Genomic DNA, 17,482 nt, shown 5'->3' on the forward strand with positions numbered 1-17,482 from the left:
GTCACCAGGAACATAGGTCCATATCTGAAAATGGGATTTTAATGGGTCAACGTGTATATATTCCAAGTTCCATGCTTTTAGCCAAAAGTGTACATGTTTGTTGTAAGCCGCACCACTAAATGGTGGTGGAAAACATTTGTAGACCCCCCCCCCCCCCCGCCCCCAGGGGATGATTCTGACTTGGGTCATGTTTGTAATGGGTCAAGGTGTATATATGGGCACAAATCAGACAAAACGTGGGTGTTATCTGCCCCACTAGGAGGTATACAGCAATGCCACTGTCACTGACTCCTCTCCTGGAAGGGACGGGGCGTAGCCCAGTGGTACAGCGTTCGCTCGATGCGCGGACGATGTGGGATCGATCCCCGTCGGTGGGCCCATTGGGCTATTTCTCGTTCCAGCCAGTGCACCACGACTGGTATATCAAAGGCTGTGATATGTACTATCCTGTTTGTGGGATGGTGCATATAAAAGACCATTTGCTGCTAATCAAAAAGAGTAGCCCATGAAATGGCGACAGCGGGTTTCTCTCAATATCTGTGTGGTCCTTAACCATATGTCTGACGCCATATAACCGTAAATAAAATGTGTTGAGTGCGTCGTTAAATAAAACATTTCTTTCTTTTTCTTTTCCGTAAATAAAATGTGTTGAGTGCGTCGTTAAATAAAACATGTCTTTCTTTTTTGTCCTCTCCTGGAAAGACATCCCCGCTAGCTATGTTCGCAGGAAAGCATACTTAGACCGTTCGTAGATAAATTACAAGCCCGAAAGTAATAAAGTTACACAATGAAGTGTATGCCTGGAGGGCTTTAGCTGAGTACTCTGCCATTCGAGAGCTAGACGGTACTTTTGGACGGTTATAGTGAGAGAGCGACTAAAACTGTTCAAACGTTCATCTATCTCTTCATAATGATTCTGTAAACCTAAAAAACTAATTGAACAGAGACATTTTTGTTTTTGTAATTCTCAAACTGTGGAAGATGAAAAACATTTTATTTTAGACTGCCCTATTTATTATGTTGAAATGCAACCACTATTTTATAAGTTAAACTTTTCCTACTTTTCTACTCTAAATAGCTATTTACAATATATATTTACAATAATGGTGACATTGAAATTCTTAACCATGTATTAACATTTATTGCAGGCTACAGGCCTCGGTGGCGTCGTGGCAGGCCATCGGTGTACAGGCTGGTAGGTAATGGGTTCGGATCCCAGTCGAGGCATGGGATTTTTAATCCAGATACCGACTCAAAACCCTGTGTGAGTGCTCCGCAAGGCTCTATGGGTAGGTGTGACCAGTGATCCATAACTGGTTCAACAAAGGCCATGGTTTGTGCTATCCTGCCTGTGGGAAGCGCAAATAAAAGATCCCTTGCTGCTAATCGGAAGTGTAGCCCATGTAGTGGTGACAGCGGGTTTCCTCTTAGAATCTGTGTGGTCCTTAACCATATGTCTGACGCCATATAACCGTAAATAAAATGTGTTGAGTGCGTCGTTAAATAAAACATTTCTTTCTTTTTTTATTGCAGGTTATATTTCCAAATGTAAAGTTCTTGTTCCGGCTATCAGTGGGGCAGTAAATATATTTATATATTTCCAAGTACTTTGACAATTTTATTTTTACAATATACTTTATTATTATATAGTAATTTTATTCTTATAAATATAATACAAATTTTGTTTCCGTCTGGCCTGTACATTAATATTGTTATTATTATTAACTGATGTTGTATTATGTGTAAGAGCCAAAATTTCTACCTACTGAAATGATAGAGAAGTGTCCACTAGCTACTGTACAGGCTGGTAGGTACTGGGTTCGGATCCCAGTCGAGGCATGGGATTTTTAATCCAGATACCGACTCCAAATCCTGGGTGAGTGCTCCGCAAGGCTCAGTGGGTATGGTTTGTGCTATCCTGCATGTGGGAAGCGCAAATAAAAGATCCCTTGCTGCCTGTCGTAAAAAGAGTAGCCTATGTGGCGACAGCGGGTTTCCTCTAAAAACAGTGTCAGAATGACCATATCTTTGACGTCCAATAGCCGATGATAAGATAAAAAAAATCAATGTGCTCTAGCGGCGTCGTTAAATAAAACAAACTTTACTTTACTTTACTAGCTACTGTGGGTAAGAGCACCACTATAAAAACACGACTAGGAGAGACAATTTAACATATTTTTAATATTATTTCTATATAACGAAATACAATAAAATACCCCAAAAGACCCTAGTTTGAAACCATGGAAATGGACACCAAGTTTGGTTAATCTACAAACCTGTAACACATTTGGATAAAGTTACAATAGATTGAAACAAGAGTCTGTGACATTGATGTGGGGAAATCCCCTTAAAACTAGACTAGAGTTCGTCTCTATAGCTATTCCTTCTCATAGGTACCTGCGTTTTTAAAAGTATTAAAATGCACACCAGGATGATCAGAAACACTTCTGATGTGCGAAAATGAATAATCTAAACAATAAAAGCTGTGTAATGTCTGATTTCAATGATAAAAAAGGCTCAAATAGAAAATAATACGCCGTAGTGTTTAAAAACTTGGGTCTGTAACTTTTGAGTAAGGGACGATGGACGTCATTGGATGAGCACATCCACATCAGAAGTCAGTATATTATTATCTGCTGTCTGTGTGGGTTTTTTTTATATTGATTTATCTCAATCGAGTATAATAAATGATCCATACGTTATCAAACTTATATTTCGAGTGAAAATTATTTTACGAGGAACATTAACTTTAATATTTAACATTAAATTAATAATTGGTACAAAGTTTGTATTATTCTGTTTATTACCCAATCTGTTTTCGTTTCTTTATTTTTTATATATACGTGTGTATATACGATGTGCTGTACATAGAAATGATGCATGTCGGACCACTGTGCACGCCATTCTGGGTATTGCAGTAACGTTTTAAAAATTGTTTTTAAATTCACAGATACTGTTTGAAATCATAAGTTATATTTATTCTTTTGGAAAAGAAATGCATTAAAAAAAAAGTCTCAAAATACTATTTTATTAAAGGAGCTGGATCTAACTCAGTCGGTAGAGCGCTTACCTGAGGTGCTTTCACTGCAGGATCGAACCACCTCAGTAGACCTATTCTCTCAATGTGTTTTTCCTGCCGTCCTAACCAGCGCTCCACAACTGATATATCAGAGACCGCGGTTCTGTCTGTGGTAAAGTGCATATACAAGATCCCTTGCTGCTAATGGAAAACATGTAGCGGGTCTTCTCTGAAGACTATGAGTTAAAATTACCAAATGTTTGACATCCAATAACCAATGAATAAGTATTCAATGTGCTCTAGTGGTATCGTTAAACACGAAAAACGTTAACTTAAAAAAAAATAACAATGCAAATAGAGACGCGTAATTTCCAACTCTTTAAACATGATGTCATTTCTGGTTTTGTTTGTTGATACTGGTTAATAACGACTAAATCATCCAATAATTAGAGACATTTTTTTCTGTGACAAACTGTGAAAACTATTTACCCCGTTATGAGTGACCATTCGAATCATAAATATCAGTATGCCATTTAAAATATTTTTATTTGACATATTATGTCTTATACCCTTCTATGGCGTTTGATGCCAAAGTATTGTGCATGCATTCCAGATATAATTGCTTCTGAAATAGGTTCTAGAGATCTGTTGTGCCCCTGGTACTCGGACGCTAAATATGGATACATAGACAGGCCTGGGATGGCCTTCAAATGTTGTTGTCCAAACTGAGGAAACAGAAGTCTGTCTTCATCTATAATATTGAAGGCATATCCCGAAAACTGCTGACCTGTGTCTTGTCTTCTGGAAGGATTTCTTATCGCGGTGAAGTATTCGACATACGAAGGTATCCTTGGTGATAATGAAATGGCTGGTGAACGTCCATGGCCAATGTTATTCCAGTAGTTTATTTTAGCCGTTTGCCGTAGTTGCACGGCGTCAGGAAGATCCGTTGCCGGTGTTTGACGAGCGTTAGGATTCCGACGATATCCGGTCGTCTTAGAGTCGGAAGAATCGTGAGAACTGGAATCCTTGCTGCGTAAGATATTCTGCGAAAGTGCTGAGTTTGGGGCGTCGGGTCGAGGATTAGCTAGACTGTATCTCTCACGTCCAGACGTATAGGAGCTGCTAGAGTGAGCGCCGTTCTCAGAGTTGCTGACCAAGGATAATGGGTCGTTTAAGGGCTTTGTGGAAGCGGGTGAAGGTAGAATTCCAAAGAACTCCTGCAGCATCCCATTGACAATAGTCCGTCCGTGATAGTGAAACGTGCGACCATTGTTCGACACAGTGATGGACGGTCCCTCTCTTTGTATCTTGAGGTTAAAGGAATTCGAAACGGAGCGGCGTCTTACATGATGCTCGCTTGCCTTGCTGTTTGTCATTAGTTTATTCTGCAGAACATCCATGTTCGAATCGTGGTTGTGTCCACCGTTGATACCGAAGAGCACGTTTAGTAACACCATTACCAGAATCATCTGAAATGAGGTCAAAAGTAATGGTTTGATAATCAAAGACATTAGGTAATTAAAGACCAGAAAATGGTAATGACTGATATAGCTCTTTTCACGTTCATGTGTAATAATTATTCGTAAATGAAGCTATCTGACTTACAAAGATAACGGGGCGGGACGTAGCCCAGTGGTAAAGCGTTCAACTGATGCGCGATCGGTCTAGGATCGATCCTCGTCGGTGGACCCATTGGACTATTTCCCGTTCCAGCTTGTGCACCATGTCTGGTATATCAAGGGCCGTGGTATGTGCTATCCTGTCTGTGAGATGGTGCATATAAAATATCCTTTGCTATTAATAGAAAAATGTAGCCAGTTTTCTCTCTAAGATTATGTAAAAATTGCCAAATGTTCGACATCCAATAGCCGATGATTAATAAATCAATGTGTTCTAGTGGTGTCGTTAACAAAAAAAACTTTACAAAGCTAACATATTGTAGTGCTTTATATCAAGCCACATTTGTTTACGACCAATTCAGAAAATAGCACGATCAAATGGATGAAGACAAGGTCTTAAACAATTATGTGCTTCCGGGAATCCGATTTACCTAAAGAATGAATGAATGAATGAATGTTTAACGACACCCCAGCACGAAAAATACATCGGCTATTGGGTGTCAAACTATGGTAATGCAAATAAATAAAGTGATGATCAACATTAATATAAAAATTCAAGATTTAAACAAAAACAGTGTAAAGAACTGTGCAAAAACACAAATATCACAGAATTTTACAGATACTGAATTTTACTCAAAACTTCAATTTTGTGCTGTATTGGCCATTCTCAAAGAAAATGTTACACCCATGCACCACGGTGAGGTTACAGCACGCGCAGGGGGATTTACCTAAAGAGTTCATTTGATATAAATCTGTAGTGGTAAAGGTAGTGGGTATTTTATTTCGGCACATTTCCAGAAACATACGATTGTTTGTAGGCCTGAGGGCGAAAAAGAAGATGTTTGTTTTGTTTAACGACACCACTAGAGCACATTGATTAATTAATCATCGGCTATTGGATGTCAAACATTTGGTATTCTAACTCGTAGTCATCAGAGTTAACCCGCTATATTTTTCGTATGCAGCAAAGGATCTTTTATATGCACTTTCCCACAGACAGGAAAACATATACCACTGCCTTTGACCTGTTGTGGTGCACTGGTTGGAACGAGAAAAAAACCAATCAGTTGAATGAATCTATCGATGTGGTGAGGGCGGAAAAGATTCCAAGTATTTGTTATAAAAATATTTTAAGTATATATTTTCATCAATTTACTTCTTATTATTATTGTTGGGTTTTTTCAGGTGAAGGGAATTTTGTAAGATGCCTTGACATTTGTTTTATTATGATAGTTATTAATATTTAATAATAATTAATATTTAGATGTTGTGACCAGAAATGATAGTTCAGTATACAATCATTGGTTGTTTAGTCTATAATAAATTGTATATAAGCATGATAAGAACAAAACAACAGTTTATTTGATAACAATTGTAAAAAAAAGATATACTAGCATTTATGAAGAAAACATAAAACAAACAATTGAATATAATTTTATAAAAATAGGGGAAAATTAAACTAATATTAATTTATACATTCATATCACAAAACAAATAACCGAATGTAGGATTAAATAATAATAATAATAAATTAATTAAAAATAAAATAACCAGCAAGTATTTACGTGCAATCTAGTCTAGTAGTAACACAGAGAATAATACATGAGTGGCCGTTAGATACCATTTATCTCACAACGAGTTGTTTTATAATGTATCTAACGAGCGAAAGCGAATTTGATACGTTTTTAAACAAGTTGTGAGATAAATGGTATCTAACGGACAAGAATGTATTATTCTATTTCGTACATATCCTCAAAAACCAGGTTTTAAGCAAATTTAACATCTTTTTCGACTAAAAGTTATTTACAGCCGTTGCACTTGTAGATACGCGTCACAGATACACGAATGTCAGATTAACTATACGTCAGTCTAATCGATTTCCATCGTGTAGTTTTTCGTTGGACGCAGGGCATAAAATTTCAGACAACCAATATGTCGTTCGTGTTGTTTTAGTGATTACACGAACGATTTTCTTCAATAGTTAGATAAAAATGAAAAGGTTAATGGGCAACGATAATCAAACGAGAATCTAAGATGAGTGATTTTTGTAGCTTTTCTCTATTACGAACATATACTTTTTGTGTGCTAGGACTAGCTTGAAAGCTGCCAGGCGAAAATAAAAATTAAGCTAGTTTCGATTCGTTGGATATCAGGCCTCAGACCACAATTAATTTCGCTATATGTTTCTATATAGCCTTAGTGGCTATAACATTTTTATTAATATCAGCAGGCCCGTGAAGTTTTGTATGTACCTTTGCCTGCATGGGGGACACATACCCTGAAAAGGACAACCCCTGTTGTCCAGCTCTTTCTCCCAGCATATTGGTTTAAACAGACACACCCTCTAAACCAGGCCGGAGTACACCCATTTTACACAAAAAGCACTACTTTTGCATGAGCCGGAATTACCACAAACAAGTCTTCAATGTCAGCAAGTTACACATGTTTACAAACTACATGCTATCCCCTGTCACTTCAGTCAAACAGTTGCCACTTCATAGCTGTCTGCCATGAAATAATCACAGTCAAACAGCAGACTACTTGCGCGGTGAAACTTCCGGATTTTGGACAACCAAATGGGAAGATAACTGTAATCTGAGGCCAAATGAGGAATAATTCTGTAAAATGCTATTCATAGTAACGAGAAAACGATTGTCACGAGATCTCGCGCCCCGCGGTGCATGTTAATAATACTATATGCTCTTGTGACAGCCAACATGATAGCTGCACGGTTAATAACGGTCATTTTGTCCCGACACTAGGTACAGTCGCTAGAATGTCATCGCGTTTGTTATTAATAGACTCGAATCAGTCTGGAAGAAGCTACAAGTGTTGAACTCCTAGGAAAATCCGTAATCAGCCGAGTTATTCCGATTGGCTTGGAGTAGCAGTGAGAGAGATTTTTCACGACACCGATAGGCGTACGGGCTCCCTTTTGTGTAGGGGGCAGGCTGGTTTTTGTCCGAATTAAACGAAAATGCCCGAATCTGGATAACATCATTTATTCATATTAGTATTACTACCAAACAATTATATAGGGTTGCAAACGAATCACGATTATAGGGTTGCAAATGATTACAACTAATTTTGATGGTAGAATGATGGAAATATATTATGGTAAAAAGTCTCAGGTTAGCACATTTTGCCCGATTATCTGTACCATTTTTATCCGAATTTGAGGTTTTGCACCAGCACTCCCCCGTCTCGTGCACCTATGATAACACACGTCTATTTTTATTTTCAAAACATATTTTGTTTTCGTCAGTGTCATTAAATTGCATCGGTATATTATATAATATTCTAAGAAACTACTCATAAAAGTTCTGAGACGTGCTTCAAACACCGAATATTATGACGACTGCAAATGTCAGCGAATTGTAAATATGTTGGTGGCGTGCCAACGTAGGTAGTGTTTTATAACAAAAGTGACTGTAGTCATGAAGAAAATAGCTGGACACGTTGAACGACGGATGGAAAGCTGGTTAGAACATTACCATCAAGCACGTGCCATATGACGTACATCTAGGTCAGGGATTTCCCACCACATGACACTTTCCAAAACATTGATGATATTAGCTAACACACGGGGTTTTTTTCTTTTTCTGACGAGTGATTACAGCTTTTGCACGAACGATCCGTCGTTTATGTTGATATTGGTTTTGCATAACTGACAGACGAACGACAGAATCGTTCGTGCCAAATTTTATGCCCTGGGACGTATGACATTGGTGACCTGGTCATCACCTAGGACCAACCAGTCGTATGTCTTGAAATTGTTAACACACGTACATGTGTTAACAACCATGTGTAACAAAAAATAACGCATGATGTTCTCATAAACGGGTGTGTAAGAAAATTAAATCAGACATGACTTGCGAGTGTGGGTACTATAGTAAAGAGTATTTATGGCACCACCAGTAACTTGTCACGAGGTAAGAATGTGCCGCTAACAAAATTACATTGATTGGCAAGTTAGTTTCTCCATTACATCTACATTTTGCATGTTTTTTAAAGGGACATTACTGAGTTTGTTGCATTGTAAGATGTTTTTGTCTAATAAAATAGTTCTACGATTAAACTTACAAATTAAATATATTTTCTTGTTTAGAATATCAGTGTCTGTATATTCAGTGTGTTTCTGGTCGTCTTAATATTTGTAAGAAGCCCAAATTATATTTTGTCTTCAAATAATTTCGTACGTACGAAAAAAATTATATTTTAGGAAATAAAATGAAATTTAACTTACTAAAAATATTAGAACGATCAGAAATACGTTTAATATACAGCCACTAATATTTTATGCAGAAAAATATATTTGATATGTAATTAGAATCGTTAAAAAGTCTCTGTTAGTCGATAACATCTTAAAAATTGCAGCAAACTCAGGAATGTCCCTTTAAAGTTAAAGTTTGTTTTGTTTAACGACACCACTAGAACACATTGATTTATTAATCATCAGCTACTGGATGTCAAACATTTGTTAATTCTGGCATATAGTCTTAGATAGGAAACCCGCGATATATTTCCATTGGTAGCAAAGGATCATTTATATGCACCATCCCACAGACAGGATAGCACATAATACAAACTTTGATCAACCTGTCATAGTGCACTGGCTAGAACGAGATATACCAACATGCATTGATCCTAGACTGACCGCGCATCAGGAGAGCGCTTTCCCTCTGGGCTACGCCCCGCCCTCTGTACGTTTATTAAAGGGACATTCCTGAGTTTGCTGCACATTTTAAGATGTTATCAACTAACAGATACTTTTTAACGATTGTAATTACATATCAAATATATTTTTCTGCATAAAATAATAGTGGCTGTATATTAAACGTGTTTCTGATCGTTCTAATATTTGTATTAGGTTAAATTTCATTTCCTAAAATATGTTCTTTTCGTATCTACGAAATTATTTGAAGACAAAATGCGTTTTGGGCTTCTTACAAATATTCTGACGACCAGAAACACATTGAATATACAGACACTGATATCCTAAACAAGAAAATATATTTAATATGTAAATTTAATTGTAGAAATATTGTATTAGTCTGAAACATCTTACAATGCAGCAAACTCAGGAATGTCCCTTTAATGCAAACGCCATGTTTTAATAAAGCTAACACTGACCTCGGGTGTGAAATCCCTTATTACAGTGCTAGGCAAACATGTCTTTTGAAATAATTAATCAAAACATGGTTGTAAACATGCCTTACTTGCCTATTCCGCTGAACTTTGGAGATGGTTCGGTTCAGATGAAACAAAATCTGATTCCATAAATCGAACGCCCAAAAGCCGTGAGGCAAATGCACCCAGTGTTGTTTCAAATTCAGTCTCAACGGTTTTATTCCAGCGCTGTTATTCTAGAAATAATTTACTATTATACTTACAGTTAGTAGGTAGGCGTTTTGGATCATGGCTTGTTTGTGATGATCCTGTAGCATATAGTTTACTTCATGTGTGCAAAATCATCAAATTGGAATCCAGACTAGGTAGGACTCATCTCCATGAACTCGTGTATCCCGACGTCATCATTTAATTACAATAGCACGTCTTGTTGGCTGTATGAACACGCGCTCATGTATCACCCGAATGTCACTTCGCGGTGCTGCCGGCACTTGGGCGGCCGCTATAGTACAGTATGATTTGCGGTGTCTTGGAGTTTTATTCCCTAGTCACTTTTATATAGTATGCACGTTTCATCAATGGTTATGATTAGACTTATAATATATAAATAATATATGTCCTAGCGGCCACCTGTAATCAGCAGTCACCTGCATTAAGCGGCCACTCCCCCCCCCCCCCCCCCCCCCGCCCAACGTTTTATAATGTAAATGCACCTGTAATAAGCGATCACCTGTCTAACGAGGCCAACGGCCACCTAAATCGGATCGTTAAACGGCCACAGAAAATGTTTACTATTATATAAAAGGGATATGTTTAACAACAGCGATACGGTGCAGCAAACAACCGATCTTCATACCTTCAGAAATACTAGTACCAATTATGTCCCGACATCTCTACAGTGTATCAATTAAGAAAGTATGACTATGGAAAGCATCTAACTGCCTCTTGGCAGGCTACGCATGGCATTTGTATATTCACTTACTACGACAATACACCGCATGAAGTAGGAAATAAATAATTAAATGGAAAAAGAAAAGAAACTTGTTGAGAATGGTTAATTTAATACATTCCATTTGCATTATTTCTGAAGGAGACGACATGTCAAAAGTTGATTTGTACATGTTTGACTGATATAGATATATATATATAACGCTTAAATGTGACGGCTATTATATATAACGGGCGCAGCCATTTTATACCATCCCAGTGAATACGCCCTCTGGCGAGCTGGTGGTTACGTAATACCTAACGTGTCAAGTCAGGAATTAGTCTTCGAACTCAAGAAATAAAACATACCTGATTTTTGCGGATGCATCGCAATGTTCTGTAATAATATCCATCCCAGTAAGCCGGCAACAAGTATATATTATTTTTCAATACAAAATAAGCCACCATTGTCAAAGTGTTGAAATAACTGTATTATGTTTTGTACATAAATTAACCCACGTACTGAAATAATAATCGGAGTGTGTTCTTGGTTAATTGGTCTTTTCTCTCCGTAGCCTGTACCTGTGGTTCCTGATTGGCAGGTGTCTATTTAGACGGTGCCCAGACACTATGTCTAGACATACTAAAACGACGTGCCTCTTTTATTAAGATCACAAGGTACTGTCTGATAGCCGCGCGGACCCCCCTCAAATCGTAATGGACATTATCACTTTATTACTGTAAGTAATTCTGTAAAACCCATGATTAAGTAGCCTTTCCCATCTAAAAATTACTGACCAATTACGTAGTCCCAAAGAAAAGAAAATTATCACTTGGGTATCGTGAGTGGTCGTTTTTGTTCGAACGTACCCTACCAATAGGCCTAATAATAAGCATTTTTTCTTTGGATTTTTTTAAAGAGAAAAATACTTTTACTCCATTTCGTTCTATTGATGCAAATTGAAATATATTTAGTTAAATAGTTTATTATACTATCAAGTCATTTATGTTGTTTTACAAGTCAGGTTGATGAAAGCGAAGCGCCTTGTCGTAAATTAGAGCGTTTGTTTACACTGTGCTTAAGAGGAGTGGGACGGAGCTGACGTCACTTCGCCCCAAGCTATACCACCGGACGTCACAAAAACGAAACAAAATGGCTGCCCCTCAATTAGCAGGAATAATCATGGTTTTTTATTAACTCTAAAATAACGTGTTTTTTCAATTGTTAAAGTGTCTGTATGTGTTGGTGGTATGCATCTTTCCAACACATAAGGCTCTTATTTGAGTTTACCCTCCCTTTAACGATCGTGAAGTATTTGATTGGTTCCCGACGTGGCTATATGGTTTACCATGAAGCGAATGCACCAGTTTAGCTATTTCATTTCAACTTATTGTTCGTGCTTATATCCAATCAAGGTTCAAGCACGCTGTCCTGGGCACACACCTCAGCTATCTGGGCAGTGGGTTAGTTGTTAGTTAGTTAGTGGTTAGTGAGAGAGAAGAGGGTGTAGTGGCCTTACACCTACCCATTGAACCCTTGAGAACACGCTCTGGGTTGGTGCCGGTACCGGGCTGCGAACCATGTACCTACCAGCCTGCAGTCCGATGACTTAACCACTGCGCCTCCTCAGCTATCTGGGCAGTGGGTTAGTTGTTAGTTAGTTAGTGGTTAGTGAGAGAGCCCTTGAGAACTCGATCTGGGTTGGAGCCGGTACCGGGCTGCGAACCCTGTACCTACCAACCTGTTGTCCGATGGCTTAACCACTGCGCCACCGAGGCCGGTGGACGTTTTTGTGATCATATGCAGTCAGACATGGTAAGCTGTTAATACTGAAAATCGCCACGTGACTTGCAGGTTACACATAGGCAATTGCAGACACGACGCGATAAGAAGGGACTAAATATTATTGTTAGTAAATCTCAAGGCAGAGACAACTGCATTTCAGGACATCTAGTTTTAAACATTGTACGGTGGAGCATACCCTCGAAACCCCTAGAAACTGCTTTACGCCCTCCATTTCAGTCAGCCCCCCAATGTGTATTTGCTTCTGCCGTGCCTGATGTGTCTATATCCGTTATATCAGTACACGTGGTGCTAAAATTGCAACATACGACCACTCAATTAACATAATGTATGCATCACAGATATAAATATTACAAAGCGTGACCTTTAAAATAAATCACACACATAAGATGTAATGTTGCTCGATTCGAAAGACACGCCTCTGATTAACGAAGATCCATATAAAACTTGTTATGCTTATGACAGCTCGCACGTTTCATTTCCAGAACAATAATACCCAGTACAATGCTACTAGTGAAAATCAAATTAAAGAAATTTACTCACCCGAGAAAATATATAAAACAATATTATGCAACTGATCTTAGCGGGGTTTTTTTTTAATGAAAGGTATGCTGTTATGCTCCATTTTTGAAAACCCTGTTTTATTTATTTTAAAATTATCTAGTCTTGTGAATTGATGCTTTTCATCCGCACTTTTTTACTATATATTTTGATCACGTTCATTGCTAACTTTAGATATGCTGTGTTGATGCGTGTTCTCAATGACCCGGAGAGATATGCCAGCTGGAGCATCAGCTCCTGGTAGGTTCACCCAAGCTGGACTGGTCAAAGAGCAAAGACTAGACTAATATGGACCGGACAGACAACTATCTAGGAGAAGCGAACTCCAAAATCAAAACTGGGCTGGAGAGGCTCAGCATCCCAGTAAGGAAACTCTCCTAGGAGAAGGAAAACTCCAAACTCAAACCAAGTCCACTGAAGTCAGAGTACAGAAGCTATACATCAGTATTAGCGTGGAAACCGAAATGAAATGTCTATACATGCACCACGCTCTATGATTATGATCATGATGCGTGTTCTCATCTTGTATGTTTGTATTTGTATTGCCCTTTGGTACACATTGTAATTTAGATAAGTAATAGTAATTTTAGAGGAAGTCATGTAAGTGAAAATATTAATGATACACGAATGCTCCTCTTTGCTGATGATGGTGTACTTATTGATGATATAGTAATACATGTAGGTCTGCAAAAAAGCCTGTTTTCTTAGTTTTACTTTATTTAAGTGATACCCAATCATACAGTATTGTCCAGAATATATGTAATATTAAAATAGCCCCTAGTGTACTATATGGTTCTGAAATATGGGGATTATCGAGAAACGTACAAAGAGAGTATCATCAAATGTTGTGCTTTGGGAAATAGGTAGAGCTCATTTGTGTGTGAAATATTTTAGCAGTTATAAAGTTGTTACATATGGATTCATCCAGATATCCCAAAACTTGTCATGATATGTTGAAATGGTAAACTTAATTGGGAATTACGTGTAAGAAAACTGTTGTTTCAAACAGGGTTGTCTTATGTTTGTATTGCTCAATAATGTGGAAGTATCAAGTTAGTTATGCCCAGCTTTGACAGAGATGTAAATACATTCATGTTCAACACTGACATGATAAAATTAATACTTCTCATTTTTAAAGGCATTTTCTTCTTATAAATCTCTTTTAGAAACAGAAAAACATTTATTATATTTTATTATATAAAGGTCTCTGGAGAAATGTTTCTAAATGTAGATGTTTGCCACATAAATTAAAAGTACAGAAAAGCAGATTTAAGCCAGTTATAGCGAAAAATTAGACTATCTGTACAAAGTGTAATTTCAGTCAAGTTGATGGTGACTATAATTTTCTTTTAGTATGTCCATAGTATAGTTTAAGCGGGAAATATTTCAGATCAGAATGTTTTATTAGTAGCCTAAATCCTTCAAGAGAAGCATTTAATTTATTGATTTCGAAGCAAAACATGAAGTGTATTAAAGGGATAGCCTTGTTTCTAAACAGAAATCTACCAGAATAAATTGAATTTTCATTGTACGCAAGCAATGCAGGATTAATTTCTTTTGAAAGTAGTTATCTTGGTCATGTGGCCTCAGTAAGTGAATAAATGGCTTGTCTTGCAACTAATAGCCAGTGTATGTTTCGTGCTGGGGTGTCGTCATGGTCATGTGGCCTCAGTAAGTGAATAAAAGTCTTGTCTTGCAACTAATAGCCAGTGTATGTTTCGTGCTGGGGTGTTGTCATGGTCATGTGGCCTCAGTAAGTGAATAAAAGTCTTGTCTTGCAACTAATAGCCAGTGTATGTTTCGTGCTGGGGTGTCGTCATGGTCATGTAGCCTCAGTAAGTGAATAAAAGTCTTGTCTTGCAACGTGTTTGGGTGTTGTTAAATACATCCTGTAATCCTGAACACGAGTATAGCAGAGCGCTCGCCTCAGATGTGATTGGTCGAAGGCTCGATCACCCTCGATAAACTGAGACGTTTTTCTTCCATCTCAACTAATGTTTTCCACGTACACCAAACGCCGTAATATGAATTGTCCTGTCTATTGGAACGTGCATAATAACAAATAAATGATCCTTTCATACTTCTCGGTGCGCGAGGTTTCCCCAGTCTTTTTTCTCTTGCCCAAGTGTCCAGAACCATATGTTTAGACACCAAATAACCGTAGTTTAAAAAAGTGTCAGTTGATTATGATGTTGTGTTCAAAGTTCGGTACAGTCCGAACCGTGTCCTGCTTTGATGGTAAACAATTTCTGTTCTACGAGCAAACTGAAGGAATAAGCAGGTGAAGAAAAAACCTGAAGCGGAAAGACAGAAAAAAGTAACAGTACCGGTAGGCATTATGTAGGAATTATACATATTATATTATATTTATATTATACAGAATTATTGGAGTGTCTTCCCAGAAACAAAAACTTACATCTTGATATATTCGACACGGCAACGAGTTACTGTTGGAAACATCACACCATCATTGTATGTTTTATGTTTGACGGGGATGGCCAGACTGTTAATGCAAACTTTAAAATATTAGTGTGCCACCATTCCACGTGGTAGTTCAGGGAACAACCTTAAACTGACATACCATAGATTCAACCCGTGAAAATTAACACTAAGTTTAGTTAATCTACAAATCTGTAACACATTTGGATAACGTTACAATTGAGTGAAACATTTAGTCTGTGACTTTGAAATGGTGAAATACTCTCTAAAAATAGACTAAAACTCGACTTCATAATTGTTACTTCTCAGACGCACGTGCGTTTTTAAAAATATGAGAAATGCATTTTGTGATATTAAAAACACCAGGATGACCAAAAACACTTCGAATGTACGGAAATTGATAATCTAAACAATAAAATCTAAGTAAAGTATGATTCAAGTTATCAAAAACGGTTATAATAGTCAAAAATATGCGTTAGTGTTTAAAAACTAGGGTATGTCCCTTTAACTTTTCTCCAGTTTATTCGTGAAAGTTACAAATACAATGTATCCAATATTCCAATATTTAGCTAATCGGGATAATAATTGATAGTTTTGTCAATAGTTATGTCTAGTTATGTCTAGTTATATCTGACCTTCCCACATATCTTGTGCCTGGTACTGTCACGAGCTTCGTGTTCCAGACAGGTGCGTTGACAGGTAGTTTATAAACGCGTGCTTGACACGTGTTAACTCTCCTGGAATTGCCATCTTGACACCTTGTTGGTAATAAAACTCTAGTTGACATATTTCTAAATGTCAATCTTGGCATACCAACATTGGTATAATTGGAACAAGAGTGGTAAAAATAGAAATCGTTAAACGGTTTTATCAAATAATTAAATATCATTCTCTCTATCATTCTCTGCCAACTCTGTCTCTGTCATTATCTCGCTCCCTTTGCATTTCCCATAGTTTGATACCCAATAGCCGGTGTATTTTTCATGCTAGGGTGTCGTTAAACATCTAATCTAAGCTCTCTCTCTCCCACAGCCCGTCCGTCTCTCTCTCTCTCTCTCTCTCTCTCTCTCTCTCTCTCTCTCTCTCTCTCTCTCTCTCTCTCTCTCTCTCTCTCTCTCTCTCTCTCATTAATTATTGTAATGACCATTATTAAAAACTAATTTTGGCACATAACATAATTATAGTTAATCATTTTATATGTAGAAAACAAATGTCAGAACATGTAAATATCCCTCTAATATATGTTTCATTTCATTGTTTATATATAATATGGTACAAAGCAGCCTTATTTGTTTACAATGGAGAAGAAGGTTCCATCTTTTGATATACAATGAGAAAATTGAGCCTAATGTGAGCACTATAATCTTCATTCATGCATGCCAGTGGTTCCGCCACATGGACACAGCTATAGTGTACTCCCCTAGTCATGCATTATACAATGTTGCATTCAAAGTTTATCTTTTAATGAATACGAGCACACTAACACAGTAATACGTTTTGCCTTAGTATATTATTTAATACACATGTGATATAACCTGACTTTTCGGGACATTACAAAAGGAGTGATTCCCACGTTCCACTTCAAAAAGTAAAAAACAAAAATAAAGGATGAATCAGTTAAAGTTGAAGTTTATACCAAATGCGGACATACAACTTTGAGAATGTTTCTCGCAGTATATCTATAATAATGGTATTAAAAAAACAGTGGATGAAATACATTGGTTCCGATCTGCATTAATCTGTATAAGTGTTAATGAGATTTCGCACTGGGAAACAAGAATCAGGTTTGGGCAAGATCTCGAATTCCGACTGATAACTGAAATAGTCGAATATGAAAACACAACGATGAATCTATATTAGTTTTAAAAAAGCCTTTTAATAGTGACGCTTGGGCTCAATCAGATGTTATATGAATACTGACTTAGACTGGTTGAATGGTGTAAATAGAGTATGAGTAACGAGTTTCTATGGGGAGATGCA

General features: G+C 37.4%; 1 protein-coding gene across 1 annotated transcript; it reads right to left on the minus strand.

Annotated features, from left to right (window-relative positions):
- Positions 1-3,546: 3,546 nt before the first annotated feature.
- LOC121377550 lies at positions 3,547-10,248 on the minus strand. Its single transcript, XM_041505598.1, has 2 exons — positions 10,035-10,248; positions 3,547-4,491 (listed from the first exon to the last, which is right to left on the minus strand). The coding sequence occupies exons 1-2, from the start codon at positions 10,086-10,088 to the stop codon at positions 3,583-3,585; spliced, it is 963 nt and encodes a 320-aa protein (XP_041361532.1). The 5' UTR covers positions 10,089-10,248; the 3' UTR covers positions 3,547-3,582.
- Between the last annotated feature and the right edge of the window lie 7,234 nt (positions 10,249-17,482).

The sequence above is a fragment of the Gigantopelta aegis genome, chromosome 2 (genome assembly GCF_016097555.1).
Source record: "Gigantopelta aegis isolate Gae_Host chromosome 2, Gae_host_genome, whole genome shotgun sequence".
NCBI classification, from domain to species: Eukaryota; Metazoa; Mollusca; class Gastropoda; order Neomphalida; family Peltospiridae; genus Gigantopelta; species Gigantopelta aegis.